At 31.7% G+C, this 16,222-nt stretch overlaps 1 protein-coding gene across 1 annotated transcript; it reads right to left on the reverse strand.

Moving 5' to 3' along the window:
• Nucleotides 1-12,288: 12,288 nt before the first annotated feature.
• Nucleotides 12,289-14,929, reverse strand: LOC149531823 (bidirectional sugar transporter SWEET1-like). Its single transcript, XM_089810647.1, has 6 exons — nt 14,893-14,929; nt 14,745-14,781; nt 14,299-14,515; nt 13,818-13,976; nt 12,630-12,749; nt 12,289-12,451 (listed from the first exon to the last, which is right to left on the reverse strand). Exons 1-6 carry the CDS (start codon nt 14,927-14,929, stop codon nt 12,338-12,340), a joined length of 684 nt encoding a protein of 227 aa, XP_089666773.1. The 3' UTR covers nt 12,289-12,337.
• Nucleotides 14,930-16,222: the final 1,293 nt, after the last annotated feature.

Here is a 16,222-nt window from a genome sequence, read left to right on the forward strand (position 1 = left end):
CAAGATTATGTTCTATAGCTATAACACAAAAAAATACACATATGTACACATATACACATCTCAAGAATAAACATCTACAGATCTAATATATCTCTATGTATCTGAAATGCAAACTGTAAATCTCAAATAAATATACGTATGTAGCAAAATATAAAAAGTCATATATATGTACATGTGATGGTATCTAACACTAAAATACTCAATAATCAAATAAATAGTAAAAGTACATGCATGTCATCAAGGAACTAAAATACACATGTACATGTAAACTGGACCTCCAATATATATGTATCAAAAAATATATAAATATGATCTACTACTAGAAGGACCCCTCAAGACGCATACGAACAAAACAACCCTCTGATCGAGTCTCCTATACATCCTCTCGCCGAGGCGCATCAACCAAGCCCTGCAAATATATATACATATATACATACATGTGTTATAGTTCTATCTTATATATATATATATATACACATATGTGCATCATGTACATATACATTCAAATTAAATACAAATTTGCATATATATATATATATATATATATATATATATATATATATATATATATATAGATATATATCTAGTTTTCAAAATATTTAAATAACTTTAAACAAACTATTTAAAACTCAAGTACTTGAGCACTACTAGGTGCCTTAATAGAATAATCTCTCTCATGTATATAATGCCCTGAACCAACAATATGTGTAACCATGTCTTCAGTGACCTGTGCCTACATGATTTATTATGAGTTAAAGATTAAATTAAATATCTACATATATATCTAAACTAAATTTTTCAATAAATGAACATATTTTTTAATTTCATATATATTTAAAATTAAAAATAAATTATATATGTACCTGTGTCTCCGGAGGTGGAGGATGATCAGCAGACTCCATTATATCATCTGCTGATGCACCTGAGCCTAAAACTCCATGTCTAACTGCTAGTAAATCTGAGTGAAGTGGACTATGTAACTGGCTGGGTACATTTGGTGTAGAATCAGTGCTGCTAGGTCAGAATAACAGGTCCATGTATGATGAAATACCCAGGGTCAAACTAGTATCAATCTTAGATAGGCCTCGCAACTGCTTACCAAAATCATCAAGGCCCTCAGCTATGATATGGACATCTCCAACTCGTATGCTCGAGTCATCTGTAGAGTGTTGTGAGTCTGGTGCCGAATGCTGTGAGCTATGCACAGGTGTATCATCTATCACTGGTGTGGCGGCCTATGTCTGTGGAACTGTGTCGGGGCTCTGATGTTGTCTAACAACATCCATCACCACATGTACTGGAATCCTCTGTGTATCAAAAATATAGCTAATAAAGTGTAACATATCCTCCAAAAAATGCAGTGCCATATCCATATGTGTCTACTGTCCTGAAAGACCACGAATATTGCCTGGCAGTGGTAGCCCAACAGCTCTATATGCATCATCAGAGGAGGCACCTGAAGTGATACTAGATGCCTATGAAGATGGTTGACCAAGTGGACGAGGACGTCGACTATGAAGATTACGACCAATAGAATCTGATGTGATACTAGCCGCCGCAGATGCAATGTGCCCAATAGTGTCAATTGCTTCCCTCTAGGAAGCAATGACAACTCTATCTGCAATAGGCACATGTGTAGGAATCATAGGAGGCATCCTCGGTCCAACAAACTATCTAAGATCTGCAAGTGGTAGAGGATCTACACTACGGTACTGGTCAAGATCTGTGATCCGACCATGCCCCTGTCCGCAATAATCAGGAATATCCAAGTAGTTGACGTTGAGCCCTATACAAAACTTAGTGTACAACTGCTATGCAAAATAAAGGGTTATTTGGTCGTTATTAGGATAATGACCATATGCAGCTAAAAATCGTGGATAGATCATGCTAGCAATAATAGGGTCTCTACATTGTGTGACTCTGTAGCCTCTCACCCTACCTTGTGTCCCCTCATAAGCTGTAAATAGCTCTCTGGATGATGTCTTTGGGGGCTACCCTTGTGACTTCATCGAATGATGCATCTCCTGAAACCTCAGCCCTAAGCTCCCTAGATATGGAAGCTAATATGGCAGGAGTAAATGAATGGTGACCTCTAAACCTAGCTGTCAAATCCTGTAAACTCCTACATATCGTAGTACACATGTCTCTATAAAGACCATCATCAGAGGTCAATATAGAGTGCTATAGTCTAGTAACCTCATGCTCTAAAAATGCAAATAATGCATCAATATTGATGTGTGGAGGTGGTGTAGTAGGACCTCCAGTAGGAGCTGCAGGTGCAGCCTGACTTGGAACATGAGCCGCACCAGGAGTTGGAACATGAGCTGCACGATGAGCCCTACGTCGAGGTACACGAGGAGCCCCACCAGAAGCTGCAGCATGAGCCCCACCAGAAGCTGCACGAGGAGCCATATCGAGAATTGCATCAGGTGCTGCAATAGGAACCACATCAACCTGTGTTGCAGTAGGAGCCGTAGTAGGAACTACATTAGGTGTTGCACCAGAAGCTGCATCAAGCATATTATGTGAAGCCATATCTGTAGAAATGTATGAAGAGCTAAATTGCCTGTTGTACATAATTTTTTATTTTTAACATTAAAAATTATACACATGTAATTAAACATACATCACACATCATGGACCTAGATAATTTGTAACACATCCAGACCTAGATTAATTTGCATATAAGTACAAGATGACTTTAAAGTTGAGAGTTTGGTTATGGTTAGAGTTAATTTGTTGTTCTAAGATTTTATTATACTTTGGGGGGTATTATTAGAGAATTCAATTAAAGGGTACCTAATAAATTATTTATATTACTCTTAAATGATAATGTTTCGAGGTTTAGGTTTCAAGTTGGGTTACATATATATCATTTAAAACAAGGGTCATACTTCATGTATGTACATGTGTTTGAATGTATGTGCATGTATCTCAAATGTAATTTTTAACAATTTAGGATTAGGGTCAACTTGTTTTAATTTTATGTAAGTTAGGCTTCAATTAGGTTTTCAAATAGGGTTTTAGTGTAATTAGGCTCAATTTTAGGGTAAGATTTAAGACCTTATGACATTGTCAGGGTTTACACGAACTTAAATAATTTCTAGGATTAAATTTAGGGGTTAATATTAAAGTCCATGATTAAGAATTTAGGATAAGGGAACTTAGCATATGAAGTTTATGATTTGGTTCAAGATTATGATTTAGGTTATTTATTATCATTTATAATATTGGGTTTAGTAATTAAATTTTAAGATCAAGGTTAGGGTTAGGGTTTGGATAATGGTTAGGGTTAGGGTTTGGTTAGGTTAGGGTTAGGGTTTGGATGTACATGTATGTTATATTCATACCTAGATATGAAAATTAATCTACATTCTTATATATGTATAATTTAGGATCTCCCCTTAAGACATGTCATTGAATTATATACTTCTAATTATTAAGACATTAAAAATAATAACATATGTACATTTAAACATGAATATTGAAAACATATGTATGTACATCTATATCTACCACATGAAAATATTTACATGTACATTTATGAAATAAAATATAAATTTTAATCTACATTCTTATGTATAATTTAGGATCTCCCCTTAAGACGTGTTATTAAATATAGTTAATTATAGTTAGTTATAAGATAAATTAAGATCAATAGTTAACATATACACAAATTGTACATATAAAAATGTGAATTTATTAAAAATATGTACATACATATACTTTTAACCATGAACAAATATACATGTACATCTATGTTCAAAATAAAAAATTATACATTTTAATCTATATTTTTACATGTACAATTCAGGATCTAGACCCTTAAGATATGTCATTTAATTAAACTTCTAAGATTAAGACATTAAAGTGAATTTGACATATATACATTTAACATTAACACACACACACGCACACACACACACACACACACACACACACACACACACACACACACACACACACACACACACACACACACACACACACACACACACACACACACACACATTCACACACATTTTAATATTTTTTAAAATTTTTTTTCTAAAATTTTGTAATGTTTTTCTAATTTTTTTAAAAATATTTTTTCTAATGTTTTTCTAAATTTATTTTCTAAATTTTATATTACTATAAATTTTCTAATATTTTTCTAATATGTGTTTAAATTTGTTTTCTAAAAATGTTTTTCTAATGTTTTTTTCTAAATTTGTTTTTAAAAATTTATATTAAATTATAAATTTTCTAATGTTTTTGTAATGTTTTTTCTAAATTTATTTTCTAAATTTTATATTAAATTCTAAATTTTCTAATGTTTTTGCAATTTTTTAAAAAAAATTGTTTTCTAAATTTTATATTAAATTATAAATTTTCTAATATTTTTTCTATTTTTTTAAAATTTATTTTTTAATATTTTTTTCTAAATTTTCTAATTTTTTAAATGTTTTTTTTCTAAATTTTCTAAATTTTCTAATTTTTTAAATGTTTTTTTCTAAAATTTTGAATTTTTTAATGTTTTTAAAATTTTTTCTAATTTTTTAAACTATTTTTTATAAATTTGTTTTCTAAATTTTATATTAAATTATAATTTTTCTAATATTTTTGTAATGTTTTTTATATTTTTTTTCTAAATTTTATATTAAATTATAAATTCTCTAATGTTTTCGTAATTTTTTTTCTAAATTTGTTTTCTAATGTTTTTCCTAAATGTTATATTATATGTTTTTTACTATTTTTTCTAATGTTTTCTAATGTTTTCGATATAATATTTTTCTATTTTCTAAATTAATATAAATAAATAATAAAAATATTAAATTAACATTTAGATATATTTTCAAAACTATTAAAAACATAAATAACATTCAAATATGTTTTCAAAACTATTAAAAACGTAAATAACATTCAAATATGTTTTAAAAACACAAAAAAATGCATTCAAAACATTAAAATCTACTTTGATAATATAAAAAAATACTTCAAAACATTGAAAACATTAAATTAATATTATTTTGACATACTCGATAATGAAGAGGAGAACGAAAACAAGAAGATGATGTTGACAGAAGTTGCTCAAGCCATACGTTCGCCCGAACGCTCAATCAATAGTACTCGCCGTAAAAATGAGGTTGGAAAAGTGAAAAAAATATTTTTAAGCGTCAAAAATTGGTTCACTACACGTTCACGCGAACATGTACCTAGCGCATGTTCGCGCAAACATACCTTGACATGTTCGTGAGAACATGCGCTAGGTACATGTTTGCGCGAACGTGTCTAAGGTGTTTGTGCGAACGTATGGCAAATAGAAATGCAAAAATTTGTCAACTTTTTCAAGTTTCTTCGTCCCACTAAAGTGGAGCCCATTATTGTGGGTTCACGGACTAGCAGGCTGATTAAATCCTTTAACAAGGTCACACCTAACAGTGTGTTTTGTAACCTTTAACAGGGTTGGCTCCTAATAGGGCTCACTTCAGAAGAGTGAAAATTGGTAGCTAGTTACTTGGTGGGTTTTCCCATATTGGGTTTCCATGTTAAATCTAGTGTCTCTCATGTTCATGTTATTTCTTTTATGCATGCATGTTAAATCTTTGTGAATGTTCAAGTTCTGTTAAGATAACATACCGTACATCTATCGAGTTCCAACATTTTTTTTTTGTGTGGCTACAAAGTGACAATAGGAATTAGTTTCTTTAAGAAATCTAAGGGAACTGTGGATTTATTTTTGTGGTAACTAATTCACCCCCCCTCTTAGTTACTTCAATATTTCCAACACTATGATATTGGGTTTTCGGGCTTTATTTTTATTATTTTTAATTTTTGGTAGCTTTGTCATAGATGAATTCCAATTACTTAGAATAAGCTATTTTCATTTGGGTGTATTTAGAGTCTAACTAGTTTAATTGGTTATTTACCCTAATCAATTATTCGCTTGAAAAGTGAATAAGTATTGAAAGAGGAAATTAATTCCTCACTTCTGACTTTTGCAAATCACAAATTTGAGAGCTTTTTTTCCAAAATCCTCTTCTAAAAGATCGGTTTTCTTTTCATTGCTAGAGCTACAGTCATAGGATCTTCATAGGTAAGTATCATTGGATTTGGCTTAGGGAGACCTTGCTGTGTCATGATTTTCAACAGCTTTTGCGAGTTATTTAATTTATTGTGTTTTTTCCTATTTTAGCCCCTTTTGCTGTCAGGTAAGGCTCTCCCATTTTCATGTTTTAGCTCAATTTCTACTTGTGTTTCTGGTAGTTATTTTTTAGGAGGCTAAGAACTAGTGTTCCCCTCCATTTTTTGATTGTTGGTTTTTCCCAATTGGTCGAGTACGAATGTTTTCCCAGTTTTCAGGATGAGGGTTTGGGGTTTTGCACCGTTATGCTGGTCATTTTTGCATACGGTGTCCAAACCCAATTTTAATTAGATTTTTGTGGCTTCCCTAAGACCAAATGGGTTTTATTTTCAAAGTTTTCCGGTTTTGGGGTTTTTGCCGCATTTTGTGTGCCACCCTATTTTCTCAAGTTTTCTTGACATGATGTTGGTCATGGACCTAGATCATTTGTTGGGATGCTAGTTAGATCATTGTTGCACTTTTATGTTGCATTGGGATGCGCAACACATCTGTCCTCCCGAGCTTATTTTTAGTTGAGTGATATTTTTCTTGTATTCTCATCCTGTCCTTGTGTTATGATCTTCGTGATGGTGGTGCACCACAAACGAGCACGTGCGCATGCATTTTTTGGGTGACTTGCAAGGCCCGATCTTCCATGGTACTTTTGAGAGTTATGATCATTTGGGCTTGGGTTGGGAATGTGCATGCCTATGAGCACTCATCATTGGATGAGCATGGGTATGGTAGGGTAGCATATGGAGGGAGCTTCTATCTCCTAGCCCAATGATCATTATGCCTAGAGGGTTGGCAGAGGAAGTTTTAATCAAGTGATAACTAAATAAAACACTAGGTGGTAATAAATCTTAAGATAATAAAATGTTCAGTGCGAGAGCCTTCCATTAAGGAGTTGAACCACATGATTCAAGCTTGGGCTTTCTGATGTCAAGCGACTTTCCATGATGTCATCCCCTACATAGTAACCCATTGAGTGTCTGATCAAAACTTGTAGTACTTGCATTGTCTCATGTTCTTGTTTTAGTCATCATATTATCTAGCATGAGTGTTAGCCATGGACGTTTTGTTTTATGTGTGGTTGTGGTTGGATCATTATCTCCATCAGCTTGGCAGGAGTGGACCTAGGGGTTCCACATGGTTGGGAGGCATAGCTACCTTCACCATTGTTGAGGACTAGTGTATAGATATGGTCTATTTTCCAGTGTGACCGTTTCTTGTGGTTTTACTTGGTACTTCGGGTGGTGGAGTATGTTATCTATTTATGCTTTTATTGGAATGCTTGGATATCATATTTCCATGATGCTAGTTTATTTGATGTATTCATGTATTATGATGTTTAACATATGATTAAATGATGAGTTTGATTAGAGAGAATGTCTAATGCTTTACTTTTTAGCATGTTAGATTTTCTTATTCTTATGATGCAGTATGTTTTAGTAGTGATGTCCTCATAAGACAGCTCCAACGATCTGGTTGGTAGTTTGGGATGTTAGGCATGGGGGATGGCTAGGACCTTTGAGGTCTCATGATGTTATTATGGTTGGGAGGAACTACACATGAGTTTTGTTATTCTTGTACATTGTGATGTTGCTTTTGTACACTACAATGTTGCTTTCAATACGTTCTTTTACTACTATGTTTTAGATGGTTAGATGTAGTTTTTGTCTTGCAATTATAGTGTTCGAGTGTCTATGCCTTGATTTGTGGATCTGATACTCCTCGGTGTGGAGGAAATTCATTTCCTATATTTGCACCTTAATGTTTTATGGCTTGTTGATTTGTATCCTCGTGCAAAATTGTACTTTCTCACATGAGAGTGCAAAAGTTCACATGGTGTTCTGAGTTTCTCATGTGGCTCATAGTGTTTCCTCACACAAAACTCCACACCAATGCAGAGTGTTTGGGCTACTGGGCCAAGTGTTTCCTCACGCGAAAGATAGATCTTCACGTGGCTTCTTGTACTTTCTTGCGTGAAAATATGTCAATTGTGTTTCCTTGTGTGAAAAATAGGGGGCATCTCCACTAGTTTTTGGGGAACGCAATTTAGTGTTTTAAGTACCCTTTGGGTTTGCTTAATTTCCCATGCTTCACCAAATATGAGATTCTTTATTCTGTTGTCATCTTTGGTTTCGTTTCTCTGTTTGTGTGTGTCAGTTTGGTAGTGGCATTTGGAGATTCATTGGTTGTTGAGATTATGGTTAAGTCTTTCATTGACATCTTTGTGATCCTCATATGTTGAGTGTCATGTACATCCATACTTGTTTTAATTTTTTTAAATCTTGGCTTGTATTGAATCCTTGTTCTAAGGATCTTTGGTCAGGGCATTACAAATCTTCCCAAGTATTTTAATTGATTTCAGGCGCTCGGAGTAGCAACTCCCAATATTTTTTTCTATATTTGCATAGGCAATGAAGTTGGTAATAGTTCAAAATTCTAGGTGAATACAAATTAGTGTTTGCACTTATAGGCGTGAATGCCTCTAGTTTCTAGATTCAAATCAAACAAATTATTAATGTATTTAAAATAGTTATCAACCTAATATCTATAAATAAATGAGTGATGAAGGTCATGATACTTGCAACTAGCCGGAAAGATATGCTTGAAATTAGGGACTATAAATTATTTTCATATAATAATAATAAAACATATATGAATATTCATAAATTTGCATATAATAGCCTAATTCAATCAACCAATAGAAACATAGAAAATTAATATAATTGTAAAATTATAAAGTTAAAATATTGTCATCTAGCTCTTTAAAAACTTGATATTTATAAAAAAGAAACAAATAAAAATGAATTCTAATTGGTATATTAGAGTTCATTTAATAACTCGTTAATGCAAGAAACTCAATAAAAAATAATTATTGGTTATAGTTAGTAAATTATCAATGCATTATTCACACTCTTTCAAATTGATGATGACCTGTACTAGGTACACAGCTTTTACACAGCTAGAAATAGGTGTTATTACAAAGTTTTCAATGTCAATAGAAAATTTTCTTCTTTATTAAATATCAAGAGCAATGTCAAACAACCTCATCATATGGTAACACATAAAAGAGAAGTGAGGATTTTTCTTTACAAACTCTTAGGGCCCGTTTGTTTTGTGCAATTAACAAAATTGGGTTTTTCAAAATAGATTTTGTCAAAACCAGGTCTTGTATTTCAAAATATGGTTTTGGGAAAATTGTTTGTCCTATTTGGTTCACCTAGAAGATGAATGGGAAGATACATCTTCTACGTTTGGTTTGTAAAATTGGAATTGGAATAGACTTTATTTTATTTTATTTTTTAAACTAGATTTTTATCCTGATCCTCAAAGCCTTATGATCCCCATAGACATGAACAAAATTGTTGGGATTTATAGAATTCTAAAGTTCATCCTTGATCGTCGAAAGTGGGCTTATGATCCTTGATCGATAGAAGCAAGTTGATCCTTGATCACCCATCTACTAGAGGGCTTATGAATGGTGACTTCCATGGAGACAAAGTCCCCGATGATGGAGATCTATTGTTCTAGGGAGACATTGCATATGGTGACACTAGAGAGAACTTTCTCAGTGACATGAGGAGAAAACTAGAGCTCACCAGCTCTCGTTTCATCCCAAAACTTTCATTTGATGATGAACAACTTTCTTTGAAGTGTAGGCTCGACACTAATTTTTCAAAATTTACAAGAATTATCTTCATATTTCTTGGTTCCATGACAAAAAAACATAAAATTTTGTATAAGAGATAACAAAAGAAAGGTCATGTGCTCAATCACTTGACTTCAAAAATTAATCCATTTTAATTTCTTTCCAATCCTCAAAAAGTTAAACCTCGAATTCAATTCCCAATTCCACTTATCTGGATGGAAGTGTGGTAACCTCATTTTGGGGCAAAATTAGATATCCACAAATCTTATTTCACTTTATCATTTTTGACCCAAATGATGAATTTGACAAAACTGGGTTATCACAATCCCAATTCTGCTCTAATTCGAGACAATTTAGGAAGAATGAGCATAGAGGGAGATCACTTATCTCTATAAAGGAAAGATTAAAACAAAAAATCAAATTCTCTTCTCTCTAAGTTCATTCAGCGGTATATATATATTCCTCAGTGATAATAAATCACAGTGGTTAAATTACAAAAAATGCATGAATAAAGGATAAATTATAAAAATATAAATAAAATATAGATTTGCATGTTTGCATTTTTTAATAGTATCTAATCTATAGTTCTGACTATTATCATGGTGAGATTTTTCAAGACCTTATAACAAATTATAATGTTCAAAATGATTTTATAATCTTAGAGTAATGAAATATGATGTCATTTTTCAAACCTTTAATTCAAGTTAACTTCCCAAATGAAGATTTAAATGATAAGGTTAATGCTAACATGGTTATTCACAATTAGCAAATTCTAGAATCATATGGAACAACTATTAAAGAAAGCATTCAAACATAAATTTGTGTTTCAAACTCCAAAAAAGAGCCTGGACTAAGCCATTCTAAATCCCAAGTAGAACTTTTTCTTGCTCTCCCTTTTTGCTTATATGCTGAACCTTTATTAATTTCATTTCCTCTATAACCTAGGGAAATGGATAGTGCAACAAATGACTCAAAATCTTTTAGGATGCTACAAAATGCTAATTTAGATGTTCAAAATTTTAATGGAAATAGCCACAAAAGAAACTTGAAACCTAGTCACAAATAAATAAATTATCAATACATTAACTCAAACCTTTTGGGAATACATGTACCAAATGTTGATTATGGAAATATAATTCTTGTAGCAACCAAGCCGGTAGAAGATCAATTCTTCCATAATAGACATCGAGGCATATATACTAAATTCTTGAAATTAAAAATATTCACCTAATCTCAGGTCAATCAATTGGAGAAAATTTCTAAGGATAAAAAATATATATTTTTGATATTTAAATCAAGACATAATTTAGATATACAAAAAACCTACCTTCCAACAAAATCAATTATTTTCTAAAGTTCTCCAAATTACAAAGGTGATACCTAGATATTTCGAAAAAGGGACATGAAATGAAATTTAACATGTACTTCAAAATATGGAAGAAAACAATGGCAGATTAACTGTTTTTGAAGTGCCACCTATGGCTCTAGAAGCATGCACTTGCAATAAGTGGAAGTGGCCATAAAACAAGTGGTGAGTAACCAATGCATTGAAAGAAGAAAACAATTCATGTTGTGTAACAAAATGCCACTTGCAATGTCCATTACATTTTCCATAATATTTTATATGACAAATAGAAAAGACCAAGGAAAAAATGGTAGTAATCAATAGGGAAATAAATTATATAATTATGATGTCATTGTAATTCTAATATTTTTATAAAATATATTTTTTGACAAGATTCTTGTATATTGCACTATTTTCAAAAAATAAACTAATATAAAATAAGCTATTGAAAACTTTAGTCTCCTACCTTCGACAATGACTAATAACATATTTATACAACATTTTAATATTACAATATTAAATATTTATAATCTATAAACATCTTAAAAACCAATAATTTTTCTACCAGTAAAAATATCTACATTAATCTATACATATCCCATTCCCTCCATTTCTTTGAACATACTTCATGTGATTTACAACGTAGACGAATTTCACAAGAGCATTTTTTTATCTGAAGTCGTTTCACGAATAACGTGTTTGTAATAAAGTTGGCCTCGTTTGGTTGGGGAAGATGAATTTGTGGCATAACCAGGTTATCTTATAACCAGGTTTTCGAAAACCTAGTTTTGTGGTTTGGAAAGCTAATGGTCCATTTGGTTGACACGGAAGATGAATATACCGTGGACCCCACAAAATTATTAAAAAAATTGTTATAAAATTCAAAACTTGGTTTTAATTTCGAATTCCACCTTTTTATTGGAAGAAACATTTTCCAATTTTTGACCAAAATTGGAAGATGAAATTGAAAACTAGGTTATAATTTTAACCAACCAAACGCCCATGTTTTTCTACAAAACCTGGTTTTACCCTGATAACCTGATTTTGACCCTCATCTTCCAGCAACCAAAGGAAGCCTTGATGAATAAACATAAAATGGGTCGGCAAACTTGGAAGCACACCACTTAACTAAAAATTTAAATAAATAAATTTAAAAAAAAAAAAAAAATGTTAAATGGTCCCGCACGAAAAAGAACAGCTAAGAAATGCTTTAGTACTTTGAATATTTTTATTAAACCAGAAGAAGTCTCTCGTTATCTTCATTATTATTGCTGCTGGAGTTTCTATACACACAGTAAAGTAGAATTTGTGCTGCACCAAGCAATGCCCCCAATCCGTTTGGAAGCTGCAAATCATAACAAAAATATTTCACGAGTTTATTGAATCAGTAAAACTAATTTGGCATTAGTTTTGTAAAAATAAAAAACAAAAGCAAAAGCATATATAAGTTCAGAGTATGATTTATATATAAGGATTTTGTTTTGTTTTGTTTTGAAAGTTTAATAAGAGTAGAAGAAGTTTACAGCTACAAATATATCTCTGCCCAATACGCCATAGATAAACCAGGAGAAGCCGCATAGAAATACACTGAGTGAAAGGAAGAAGGGCATAAACTCTATACTCCTTGTCTCCACTACCAATTTCTGTAATATAAAAAGAAGCATACACACAATGTAAGTTTGAAATTTTTTTGTTGGACATTATCAATATTCTATCTGTAATATAACAAAGAAGCATATAGACAGTGTAAGTGAAGTATTTTGCTGGACATTATCAATATTTTATGAAATATTGTTTATTTTGATTGTGTGAAATTTTTATAACCTCTAAATATAATGATAAAAATATAATGAGATTGAATTCAAAAATCAAGGACAAGTTATTATTGTAAAATGGGAAAGTTTTAATCATAATCAAAGATTTGTCTCAGAATTATATCTATGCTAGTAAAGGAGCGTTCGAACATATGTCCGAGGAGAAACTCAGAGAGGAGCTCTGTGAATCTATTCAATTTATAATTATAGCCTAATAAATGATCGTCATAGATTACCTGTAATATTCATAACACATAATAAGAGATAAGATTGGACTGATTAAAAAAATAAGACTTAGTTAAAGGTGGACCTGCTTGACCACTTTGGTTGGTCTATTATTAATAATAGACCAAATGATTTATTGTAAAGAATATGTACTGAGAGGCTTATGGAACAAGTTTGCAGACATAATAATAAAGTCTTCATTTTCGCTTTTTTTTAAAAATGATAAAAGGGGTCGTCAATGAAGTGGTGGATCAGGCCAGATTTGATCCCTAGACCGCCTCTTACAGGCCAAGAAGGTCACCGATTGATTGATTTTCATGTCATCATATTTCTACATTATTCCAACTTAACTGCATTTCTACATTGTTCCTAACTTACAACAACATGAAACGTCTACATTATTCTGTGTACTGTGCTACTACTAGATTTTGGTTAAAAGGTGTGATTATTTAAAACTTTGATGTAAAAATTCTCATAAAATATAATTGGAAAATGTCAAGAATAATTACTATAGATCATGAAAATTTCATATCTCTAATTTATTCTCTATTTCTGGTTCTTTCTTTCTGCTCAACAAGTTTTTTCACATGTGAATAATCTGAACTATCATAAACATAAAAGTACTTGTAAACTAATCTCGAAGTTTGTTGAATTATCATGTCTATAACTCACCATTATAGACAAGGGAGCAGCAAACATGGCCACAGAAACAGCCACTCCAATGATCCCAACAAACAATTCTCGTCTTGTGCCATGAAAACCCCAAACAGAAGCTGCAACAATTGCAGCAAATAGAACCACAACTCCAATGAACAGCCTCAAAATTTTCATCTGCCACATCCAAACAAAACACAGACAAGTTCTATCATTAACATTATCAGATTTTCACAATCTATTAGCAAATATCAATTTGCTTCTAGATTCTGTTGCGTTTATTTTTACCATCAACCTTTGGAATCACACTCTATGATCCATCATCAAGAAAAAGAGTGCAAGAATGAAAATAGAAAGACTTCTATCATTTCTTCTTTCCTCTCACTTCTATCTCATACAAGAGTTATCAACCACTATCAAATGGTGACAATCTTAAGATCAGTCTAAGATGTATGTTTAAACAAGTCAAAACTTAGAATGTGTCGAAAGATAATCTCACCTTGTATTTGGAAGGGGCATATGTCAAGTAGAGAGAGATATAAAGAATCTCCAAGACGACACCACATCCATTAACAGAGGAGACGAGGAGGTTATCAGAAGTGATCCATGGAAGGCCATACCAAGTGTAGACAAGGCAGTTGAAGAGGGCAGCCACATATGGAATGCCTGAGTACTCCTCAGTGGATCTCCTCTTCACCACAGATATGAATGTAACCCTGCATAGATCAAACTCGTCTTCATAAGATCTAAAGAAAACAGGTCTATTCATAAGATCTAAAGAAAACAGGTCTATTCTATCATCTAGACAACAACTCTCAAAAAAATTCAAATAAGAAAGAGGACGGCTTAAACATCATTGGCCTTGATTCTTAAACTAAAAGTGTTACATAATCAAAGTTGTTTTAATTTTTCCATTCGTATGAAATGTTTAAGAAAGAGACTTACAAAGGAACTACAAAGAGAGCAATTCCAAAAACATTCCCTGTAATAACCAGACAGAAGAGAGAACATGTACTTCATTAGAAAAGAAAGACTTGAGTGATCTGTTATTAATGTCATCTAAAATAAATAGAAAGGGATAGTTTTTCACAACCAAAAATGCCAAGTACAAAATGGAGATTGATCGCCATTCTTCTGCGCAGATGAAATCTTCAGTTGAGCATTACATAATACAAATAAACCAGGGAGGGAGAGAATATATTATTGAAGAAGAAAGAGGACGAATTATTGAAGTTCAAACCACGTGATAACTGTGGCTGGATATATTGTAGGTGGCTCAATAAAATAAGGCACCATTGTCAAGATGCAAAACTATTTTTTTTCATTTTTTATTTTTGCTAAAATGGCAATCAATCATTTGACACAGCCGCTTTAGGGTTTTTTATTTGGAGCTACATATTGGCGTGATTGACGTGGCCAATTTATTTTATTAGCTCGAAATTGACATCAAGGAAAGGAGAAGGAAAACGTGTGTACATCAATATATAATATATATCGGCACATGGGATGGATGCTGTTATCCTCCCACAAAATGTGCAGTTAAAACATTATTATTAATATTTTTGAAAATTTAGCATTTGATTTTTTTTAAAGTCGAAAATAACATAATTTTTTAAAAAGAAAATCACCATGTTTTTGTGAATCAGTATGTTTCATTGAAACATGTAAATTCTTTGTTTATGTTCAATTACTGATACAAAATTTGGTTTGTAAAATAAAATCATATAGAATGAATAGAAAACGTGAATAGAAAACTTTATCTTCTAATCATGTCACCCACAAAAAAAAAAATAGTAAATAAAATTAACAATAATTTAATGCCATCCAATATGTTAAGTAACAAACTAAATTCTGTATAGCTTAATTACAAATTATAACTATGAACATTTACATTCAACATTTAACTATTTTTTAAAATTAAATTATATATAATGTAAACTTAGTCTATTATAGAATTATAATAGGACATTTATTTTAAAAAAAATTAATGAAAATTCAAATATGAGCCTAGATCTAAAAGCAAGAAATGGTACTGAAAATAAAATGTACCCTAATATCTATTATTGATAAAATAACATAAAAATTGATTAATTGTAAATGAATGTGTTTATTTTTTAAATTTTAAATATTAAATATAGAGATTTCAAAACAACCAAAAGAGGATACTATAGTATCAACTGAGAGTACCAAGGAGGCCCAACCTCAACAAAAAATTACATACAAAAGAGGTTACATGGGAGAGAGCATATATACAAAAGGAGATACAAAAAAGGAAGCAACATAGGCTAGTGAAGAATATCCTCAAATGTGTCTATCCAAGCGGTCCAGCCTAAAGCCCCTTCCATCCAAACAATACTCTTTCTTTCTGGATTTGAGTCAGCATGAAAATCTCGTCCATGTTGATTTTGGTGTTACTTTTTTAA

This window comes from Cupressus sempervirens, chromosome 11, assembly GCF_028749045.1.
Source record: "Cupressus sempervirens isolate cs-2001-9-10 chromosome 11, ASM2874904v1, whole genome shotgun sequence".
Lineage (NCBI taxonomy): Eukaryota > Viridiplantae > Streptophyta > Pinopsida > Cupressales > Cupressaceae > Cupressus > Cupressus sempervirens.

What these genes read in the sequence shown, in the direction of transcription:
- LOC149531823 (XM_089810647.1), bottom strand. Translation starts at nt 14,929, where the DNA reads ATGGCGATCAATCTCCATTTTGTACTTGGCATTTTTG. An exon ending in TTTTGTACTTGGCATTTTTG is followed by an intron (nt 14,782 to 14,892) that starts GTTGTGAAAAAC and finishes TGGTTATTACAG; the next exon opens with GGAATGTTTTTGGAATTGCT. An exon ending in GCAGAGATATATTTGTAGCT is followed by an intron (nt 12,452 to 12,629) that starts GTAAACTTCTTC and finishes TATGATTTGCAG; the next exon opens with CTTCCAAACGGATTGGGGGC.